The sequence below is a fragment of the Ctenocephalides felis genome, unplaced genomic scaffold (assembly GCF_003426905.1).
Source record: "Ctenocephalides felis isolate EL2017-DRISC unplaced genomic scaffold, ASM342690v1 CF-g0.4_SCAFFOLD_01077, whole genome shotgun sequence".
NCBI classification, from domain to species: domain Eukaryota; kingdom Metazoa; phylum Arthropoda; class Insecta; order Siphonaptera; family Pulicidae; genus Ctenocephalides; species Ctenocephalides felis.
Genome location: NW_020537231.1, coordinates 1 through 10,428, shown reverse-complemented (window position 1 = coordinate 10,428; position 10,428 = coordinate 1). Strand labels below are relative to the sequence as shown.

Sequence of the window (10,428 nt, the reverse complement as noted above, 5' to 3'; positions counted from 1 at the left end):
ATTTTGTTGCGGAATGACCCATTGGTGGGCAAACGGTCATTACCATGTTAATCTAGGGAAAGTTAATTAGTGAATAAAAACAAAGAGAAAATCTACATTTCATTACTACTGAAACGACGAACTATAAAGAAAATCAGGTTTACACCTTAGCGGTATTAATCTGTTTGTATTAAGTCCTTACAAAATATATTTTTTTTTAGTTTAGAAATTTTGTAAACAGAATTATTTAATAGAACTGAACATAATTAACAAATAATTAGTCCGGTGCCTAAAAACGCAAATATTTAAGTTATTAATAAGGTAATAAAAATTAAGTTTGATGCAAATGAAGATAACACAAGTACAGGTGGATTGATTTTACACATTTAATTAAATAAAAATTAATAAACTAATAAAGAAAACTTTTAATATTGTCCTGTTATGACATTTTTTCCCAGCATCACCTAATGACGTTGCATTCCGCCATTACTTTATTTATTATTTAAACGACCAAGGGATAACAATATCAAGTCAAATATTATTATAGGCACTATATAGATCAACATTGCTCTATTCAACATCTCGGAACATATTTTATGTGTGAGTTGAATAATTTTTATTACAAAAGGGCGGCTTTTACAACTTAACAACATACCGGGAAAATTGACTTCTGCCCTTCATATATAAGATTATGCGTATTTCCTTGCCACCTTATATAATATAGAATATTACACCATTATCCTTATTCGTAAGTATTTATTTGCATTATTTTACAAATATCTATTTTGATTACGATTTAAATTATTTAGATATAAATTTTACTTTAGTTTACTTGTAAAATTAATGTATTTTTGGCAGAAATTTAATGTTAAACTATAAACTATAAATTATAACGCATTATATATATATATATATATATATATATATATATACATATATATACATATATTCAATTTATATATCTTCAATATTTTAGAACTATAAAAATATATTTTATATATATAATATATACAGCCTATTTACAAAATCTTAAGTACTTATCACGATTTTTATATAAATGGAAGATTCAACAACTATTAATAAAACTTATTTCGAAATAAATGCATCATTTAAAATAAACTCAGTTCTAATATAATTCTAACAATAAGTCATTGATTGTATGGAAATTTGGTCGCATCATTTTTTTTATCACACATATTTTTATTCTCTATATAAAATATTTATGATATTTTCCAAAACAAGTAACAAAACATAATTAAGTAATATTTGGTAACAGTAACTAAGTACGTAAAAAATTGCACGTATTCGGAACGATAACTAGAAAGCATTATTCTAAAAATATTTACATTTAAATAATTAAAACTTCGAAACTATACGACCTAATCAAATATTTGGTTGCATGTATGTTCATATTTCTTTTTATATAGGAGAATATGCATAATTAAGCTAAAACTTTTCGAGCTTTTCAAATATTTAAGTATATACCATTGTAATAAACACTTGGGAGTTATATTAGACGTGCAGTTGAGGCGATATGAATTTATAAGTGAGACACGTCCTTTTATAAAATTGTTGGAAACAAAACGAAAATAATTCTCATCACCAGAATTAAGCTATAACCTATACTTTGATTTTGATAATATCATATCACATATCAAAGTATTTCTTTATCGTAATCCAGTGGAAACGTCATATAGGTCGTTTGAGTACATCTAGATCTAGAATATATAAGCTGGTACTAAGTTTTCGAAATACGATCACCAGAAGTAGGCTGAATTTTATTTGTTCGAAACAAAACGATCATTGTTTACTAAATTCTCATCACCAGCTTCAAACTTTAACTTATAATTTAAATCTGATACTATTATATCACGTATCAAAGTATAGCTTCATCGTAATCCAGTGCATTATCGAGAAAACCAATATGTTCATCTAATAAGTGTCTCACGGAATCGAAAGGAACATATTCCTCCTGTTCTTGTTCAATGGTAAATAGGCAATTGGAAACATCATCCATGTCGAGTGCATCTAAAATATCTAAGCTGGTACTTTCAAGATTATTTTCCATATAAGTTTTTGGGATAAAATCATCAGGCGAGGGTTGAATTTTCTTCTGTTCGACGGGGACGGAGTCGTTGGAGGTTGAAGCTGACCTGAGACCGTGCAACTTGGCGTGTTTGCGGAGACTCGAAGGGTCGGTGTATCTTTTGCTGCAACCGGGTACCTGACACGCATAGGGTTTCTGAAAATTAAAGAAAATATTGACTTTGAGGTTTATATTATGACCATTGTGTATAAAAATTGACATAATAAAAGCAACTGGTTGTGCATATTAACTCGAGTTAAAGCAAATTGCTGAAACCACTGGTTGTATAAACAACACTTACATTAGATGCTTGGTGTTAAAAAATTTAACAACTAAACTTTATTTTATTTTTAAGGGTTAATTATTGCTTTAATTTAATAGTTGTCTATTATCTTATATTTTCCCTTTGATTACGAAGCTTTATCGAGTCGGATAGCGCAAGGAAAGTTTTCTGCATAATATAGTTTCGGGTCAAACGGTTAAATAATAAATGTCGAGTAGTTATCGACTCCTGTATATTAATATGTCACAAGCACATGGATATCAAACGTCAAGTGGCAGCCATCAATTAAATGCCTTCTTATCTTTAAGACGAGGAACATTATAAATAACTGAAGCCCATAAACATAACAGCCCCTTATCCTAAAACCCATTCAAGCACTTTTTTATTTATTCGGCTGTCGCGCGTAGTTTTCAAGTTTGCGACTATATAGAAGTAAAGTATTTGTAATGGAAAATCGAGAGCGTCGCAGGCAAAGTTAAACTAATGGTGTAGTAAATATGATGATAAAATTACTTTTTTATATTTCTTACTACCCTTAAATTTAACTTACCCTTAGTTTATATGTAATTACCTATGTAAATGCATTTGTGCATTTTTTTAGCACCTACATATATTTTCAGTATGAAACTCTACATTTTACAGCCAATAGATTTACTGAATATCCTTTGTTATATGTGAACAGTTGTAAATGTATCTTAGAAATAAAGTAATTTTAAAAATCGTACTTGTTAAATTATGATTTAAACAATTACAAAATTCTCCAAGTTGATTATAATTAATTAAATTGCCTGATTCAAAATATTTTTCAATGTTAGCTTTCTCACTAAATATTAATAAAGCTTGAATAAACAGAAGTACTGAATACACGACGATACGAATATAATGATAGGAATCGAAAGAAGCTTATATTTCATTAATACTAAACAAACAGCACGTGCTAACTTTTATAATACGCGCTATTGATACACGTTTATTAATAATTTAATAATTGAGATTGCAAGGAATTTGATTTTGGCTACATTTTATCATTTTTAGATCATTTTCATTAATTATATTTTAATTTTCTTCACCCATATAATCTCTTTTTAGAACTTATAGAATTTTAATGCACCATTTAAAGAGCATTCTATCAATCACATATTGAATTGAGTAAAGGCTCATTGCTTTCGCTATATTTAAAGAACTGCCATTGCATTCATATATAAAATTGTTTGTCGTTTTCAGATTTGTTATCATTATTCTAGTTTTCTGGTTTCTATTATGCTATTTACATAATATTAAAATCATAAAAATTTGAGTAAGATTAGATTTCCAAAACAGAATCATATTTGTTATGAATAGTTAATTTTGATATTGAAATATATAACTCTTAAAAGGTATAAAGTGTAAAAAAATATTTTAAAGCACATAAAGCATATGTTATATTTCAAAAAATATGTTAATAATATTAATTGTTGAATTATTTTATGTCTGTTCTTCAATTTTTCCATATAAACTGATGGTGACATAAATTCATATGGCAATACGTATGACAAAATTAAGACTTTTTTAAGCCTTTTCCAGAATTGATGCTATGCCTTTAAGATCATACACACACACACACATATATATATATATATATATATATATATATATATTCTAGTTCAAATCATATAGAAAGACATTAAAGAGATTAATATTATTTTATGAAGTTCAAATTCATATTGAACAGGGGGCGTCCATTAATCACGTGAGCGAGTTTTTAAGGATTTTTGAACCCCCCCTCCCCCTTGGTGATTCATGATGAAATTCAAAATTACCCCCCTCCCCCACCAAACATCACGTGTATTTTTAGTTTCGCGATAAAACTGTAAAATTTTTGATTTTTTTTTGAAAATGTTTAATTTTTTTTTAAATCAGGTAAAAAATAAATACACTAAATACAATATTAGCTTACTATACCCTCCCTCCCCCACGTGATTTTTCGTGATTTTTTGTCAAATCCCCCCTCCCCCTAAAAACCTCACGTGATTAATGAACGCCCCCACAGAAATGTTGGAATTATTTTATTATTTGATTTCATAGAAGTAGACAATATGAATACCAATATTGATTTTTCAAAAAAAATTATTTAAGAAAAAAATTCATTTTGTTTGAAATAAAATTTTGTTTGAAAGAAAATCTGATTGATAATAACATAATTATTTTTCGTTTTTTATTTCTATCTGCAAATTTAAAATCACCTTTCCTCTTTTATTTGATATCATATCAAATTATTTCTATTATTCACAAATTTCATTTATTTTATTTATTAATTTTATTATTATCATTGTTTGCTTTTTATTTTAAATTAAATTACTATCATATGGATATCATTTCAATGGAAATGCTGTCTTTTATTTTGTATTATATTTTATTTATATATCTAGTGTTACTAGATGTTATTTAGCAGATGTAACATATTGAAGTTAACAAAAAAATGATATCATGCCGTGCGAGGTCTTGCTTGTTAATTAATTTTTCTAATATTAATTTTACATTCAAATCCTAAAGTTCCAACAATTTGCTTTAAGGGGTTAGGGGTACTTGCAGGCACGAAAAAATGAGTGTTTTCAGTATTTTTTTTCTGTTATTAAACGATGTTTTTTTACAAAACTATTAATACAGCATTATTATACAATGTTTTGACTTGATGTAACAAAAATTTCAGAAAAAAAAAATGAATATTCCCAAAGTTATAGCTGTTTTTGTTGACCCTGTTTCGAAAAACGGTCCTGGCGGTGACCATCATAACTCCTTGGAGATTCATCTAAAATCAATCAAATTGAAAAAATAGTTTTATGAATAGTTAATCCCGGGCCGGATCGAAGGTTTTCTTTTTTTTGCAAAAATTAACAAAATGGCAGCATCAGAAAGAAAAAATCTAGATTTTTGGGTAAAAAATCAACAGTTTATTGGTCTTAAAAATCTCAAATTTTTGAAAAAATAAAAATCCTTCGATCAGGCACGAGTTTATTATGTATTCTAAAAGCTGTATAAATTTCATTAGAATCTACTAAGCGGTTTTTGAGTTACAGTGGTCACCGATTCAAAAAACATAGTTTTGAGAAAAACGCGTTTAAAGTTTCACATTGGATTTACGTACAGAAATTCGAATTATTGAATTTCTTAAACCGAGTCATCTATTTCTGGGCCATATAATAGTTCATCAGTCATTGTGCAAGTTTCCAAAATTTCCATTTGCTGTTGCCTACGAAGCATTCTGGCCCGCCGAGTGCTCTCGTTGGCGCGCTGATCTGCCACTTTCACACGTGCAGCATCCAATTTTTTAGCATACCAATGGGAATTATACCCACAATTAGGTCCTAGGGTATCCATAATCAATAATAATGATTATGTATATGCATTCAGCAATTTGTACGATAGTAGAACTAGTATTCACGGTTTTTATGCATATTTTTTACACTAGTTGGTTGAAGCTTTTAATTTTTTCTGATTATGGATTCAATCTTGAACTACACATCTTGAAAGTAAATTATCATTGCTGAGATCGTCGTAAATCGGTTTAAACGCTTTTAAAACATCAGGAGGTGAGAGAGAATAATCTTGAGTATCAGTATCGAGCTCTCCAATTGCGTCAACGCGCCGGTAAGAGTCCAATAACTCAAAATGTAATCATCGGATCAACTTGAAATTTTCAGAGAACATTTTCAAGATATTACACTTAATGAAAATGCAAAAAAAAATAAAAATCGATTTTTCAAAAATTCCAAGTACCCCTAACCCCTTAAGGCACCATGACATATTCTAAACACCTCGAGGATTACAGTAAAGTCAAGTGCATATATTGAAAGTATTACATCGTTTAACTTGAGTTTTTTTTATTGTACACAGCTTGTTCCAACAATCAGAGTTCAATTAACTTGAGTAAATTAATATTTTTTAGTAACAAAAGTAATGAAGGTCAGATTTGTTGCTTATTGGGTAATTTTTATTATCAAATTTAAATTGTAATATTGCATTTCCAGTCATAAGTCAAGATGCTATACACCTGCAGTTTTACTATAAAGTCGACATGAGTAAATCAATAATATCGTCATAGTGTAGTGTTCCACTCACCGTGTCAAAGTGCGTCCTCTGATGTTTGGCACGGTCCGAGCTGTTGCTGAAGGCCTTCCGGCATCCGGCGTACTGGCAGCCGTACGGACGCTCGCCAGTGTGGGAGCGCTGGTGAATCTTCAAGTTCTCCAGCCTCGAGAACGCCTTGTCGCAACCATTGAACTGAAAAGTACGAAAACAAATAAATAAATATCATCAACTAAATTCTATACGCAAATTTAATATTACAAATATATAAGATTTGTATCGTAATTAAGAAGTATTTTATATTAGTATATAAGTTAAGTCCCTCAATATAGATAGATATAAGAAGAGAAAAGCTTCCTGGTGTTCATTTTTATATATTTACACAAAATAATAATGATTCTGTATTGTTTAAAATCTGAGGGGCATAATTATAAAACTAGTTAAATATAGTAGTGATATCATATTGTGAAATTCTAATATTTCTTTGATAAAAAGATAAAATGATGCATAATAGTAAACTCTCTATTAATAATATTTGATTTATCATTTCAAGTCATTAATCAAAATTAACCTTTTTAATTCCATTTTCCGAAAATTAACGAACCCTAAAATCATTTATTTACTAAAAATGTCAAAAAGAACTTAGTAAAGTATCCAATAACGACTTTTATTGCTGTCAACATTATATTTTCAAGAAAAATAAAAAGTTAACACGAGTATAACTAGAAATAAGTAGGCCTAAAAATTAAAATTATTTTGTTCAATTGACAATAATTTGAAAAATTAAAATAAAACAACATATTATTAAAACTTCGAGATTTGATAAAAAGATGATAAAAAAAGTGGTGAATAATAGTAAACTCTCCATTAATAATATTTGATTCACCTGTTCTGTACATTTCCATTATTTGTCAAAATTACCTTAAAAATTCCTTTCAAAACTTTTCCAATTTATGATGATTCATGTAATATTAATAATTTCATTCTTTATTGTCTTTTGATACAGCGCTTTTTTAGATTTAAAAATTTTACGAAGATGACATTTATACAACTTTTAGTCGACATATGAATTCGTAAGAAATCTGTGTAAAACAAGCATTGTATCAAATGACAAAGTGTGGAAATAATTGATATTACATAAATCATCATAAATTAGAAAAGTATGAAAAAGAATTTTTAAGATAATTTTGACAAAAAATGGAAATATACAGAAATCAAATGTTGAATCGTTTACGATTATTCACCACTTTTTATCATCTTTTTATCAAAGCTCGAAGTTTTAATAATATGTTGTTTTATTTTAATTTTTCAAATTATTATTAATTGAACAAAATAATTTTAATTTTTAGGCCTAACTTATTTCTAGTTATACTCGTATTAACTTTTTATTTTATTCTTGAAAATATAAGGTTGACAGCAATAAAAGTCGTTATTGGATGCTTTACTAAGTTCTTTTTGACATTTTTAGTAAATTTTAGTAGATTTTAGGGTTCGTTAATTTTCGGAAAATAGAATTAAAAAGGTTAGTATTGATTTATGACTTCTAATGACTTATGACTTCTAATATTCGAGCATGGTATTGAAAAAACTTATTTGTGAAGAATATCAGTATGAAAAATAAAATTAGTAAGATTTTTAAATTCGTAATCACTTTATCGTACATATCGATAATGAATAGTCTGAGTACTGATAAAAAAAATAGATTCAATTGATATGTTTACGTTTAGTTTAAAATTTTCAAAAGTCTACGTAAAACTGGCAAATGCGATGCAAATATTAATATATAAATAATTAGAAAAGGGTCAATGCACTTGCACTTGGTTATGTCAACGGTCACGACACATGGGCGACAGCCGTTGCAAGGGAGTTATCGAAGTGAGCTTTCGCGTTAGGTGGTTAACAAAAACATTCATCGCTCACAAATAGGGTGTACGCTGCTAGACGATCGTATGCTGCTGCAACAAGATTATATATGTTTTTTTTTGCTTACATTTTTTTCAAACATTTTTTTCCGCTAAACGTTTTTTATCTTATACGGGTCACGATGCCTGCCCGGCGGACTGGCGCACATGTTTGCGTACGCGGAATGATGTATGCACGATCACATCCGCACGAATAACAAGTAACGTTTGGAATTGCAGTGAGGGCAATTGCATGATATGTAGTTATGAATTTCAAAACGAATATTAACGACCAAAGTTAATCAAAAATTACCACTTTCGTAATTCACTACTTATAAAATTAGAAATTCACGAAGAAAATAGTTTAAGGACTGAATCAAATAAAATATTAATAAGTTTATTATAGAGAAATTTTATTATTACTACTCACCGGACATTTGTTCGGCTTGTCTCCCGAGTGGACGCGCATGTGGATCAGCAGCTTGTACCTCGCATTGAACGGCCGTTTGCTCCTCAGACATCCTAACCACAGGCACGAGTACTCCTCAGCTTTTCCACACTTCACATGCGTCTTTTCAATGTGCCCAACAAGCGTCCGCCGATCACTAAATACTAAATGACAATCCATCCATCTGCATTGCATTTCTTCCTGCTGGCCAATGTCCGTAGTTACGTTCTCTTCTTCCGAAAATGACAATTTCTCGTCCGGCGAAAGCAAATTCATGCAATCGGCATTGTATAGGAATGAATTTTGCGAACCATCGTCTAAGTACGTTTTATCTTGCATCAAAAGATTGTTGTCATTGTACGTCGAATTCTGGTGGTGGTAGCGTTCTATGTCTTCAGGTGCGAAACGGAATACACCCCGTTCGGTGGCGAGTCCGGTGCCGGTGTGTCGATGAAAGTGATGAAAAAATTTAATTCTTGTGGTGTTGAGTCTAAATTGCAATAATCTATTTGAATGTTATACGTTCCGTAATCATCGACAGGCGGCGACATGGGGGTTAATTGTTCGAGCGGTATATTGTAATGGTCTAAGGGCGCGCAATTGTACCGGTCAGTAAATTGGTTGAAACCGGGCAAAGGCTGCAAGTTTTGCTGGTTATCCTCTTGGAGGCACATGCCAGTTAAAAAATCCACGTACATAGTTCTATCTTATAAAATCACTCACTGTTAAAAGTACACTAATATTTCACTTGCACAATATTTGGGTCATGTGCATCTTTTCCCTGTCGCAGAGATACTGATAACTTCATCATAAAGCGAAGGATAATCCTAATGATATTTATGTTTGTGTAAAGTGCGTAGACGCATGGTTGTCATAACCCAGCTCACATAATGAGAGTCAGATGCACGTGGGGAAAACAGGGACAGATATAATGAGCTGGATGCGTATCCTTTTTTCGTACGGGATCACTTCATTTCGGTTATGTTTTATTTCATCTACATTAAAAGTGTAAGTATTAAGTCACGCCTACCCTTTTCGAGCTGATTATAATAATATGTTACGCAATGCATTATAACCATTTAAGGCGCATCAACGGCGGAAAATTAACGGAGATCGTGCTCCGTGATCTACGAAAGACGAACGACAAATTAGTGTTTGTGGCTCGGAACACACTTTTGGCGATTAACACACCTGAGCACTTTTATGAAAGTTGGAGCACGTGAAAAATAACCCACTGAAGAAAAATTTAAACTTTGCAATCATTTTTCTATTAAAATAATTAATTATAGTAAAATACTATGCGAAGTATATGTATACTTCTAATAATTATATTTTAATACTACTTAACGAATGATGTAAAAATTACATTTTTGTATTTATCATCATTTTTGTATTAATGTTACTTAAATATGGAATAAGCTATAAGCAGCCACATTTAGTATATTTTATTTTTAGGATTAGTAAATATATTATAATGTTTGTAATTATTCTAATTGTTAAAATAGCAATAAGTGTGGTTGTAATCGTCAGACTTGTTTGTACTGGACGACTGTTTTTTTATTTTCTTATGAGATATTCAGTCAAACAAGATATATCATAAAAATCTATAATATTGTATAATAACTCAACGTAAATATAATCGTAGCATGTGATGTAAAACAAAACT

At 29.8% G+C, this 10,428-nt stretch overlaps 1 protein-coding gene across 1 annotated transcript; it reads right to left on the bottom strand.

Annotated features, from left to right (window-relative positions):
- Positions 1-1,513: 1,513 nt before the first annotated feature.
- Positions 1,514-9,460, bottom strand: LOC113365515 (zinc finger protein GLIS2-like). Its single transcript, XM_026607055.1, has 4 exons — positions 9,369-9,460; positions 8,745-9,252; positions 6,447-6,608; positions 1,514-2,221 (listed from the first exon to the last, which is right to left on the bottom strand). The coding sequence occupies exons 1-4, from the start codon at positions 9,458-9,460 to the stop codon at positions 1,856-1,858; spliced, it is 1,128 nt and encodes a 375-aa protein (XP_026462840.1). The 3' UTR covers positions 1,514-1,855.
- Positions 9,461-10,428: the final 968 nt, after the last annotated feature.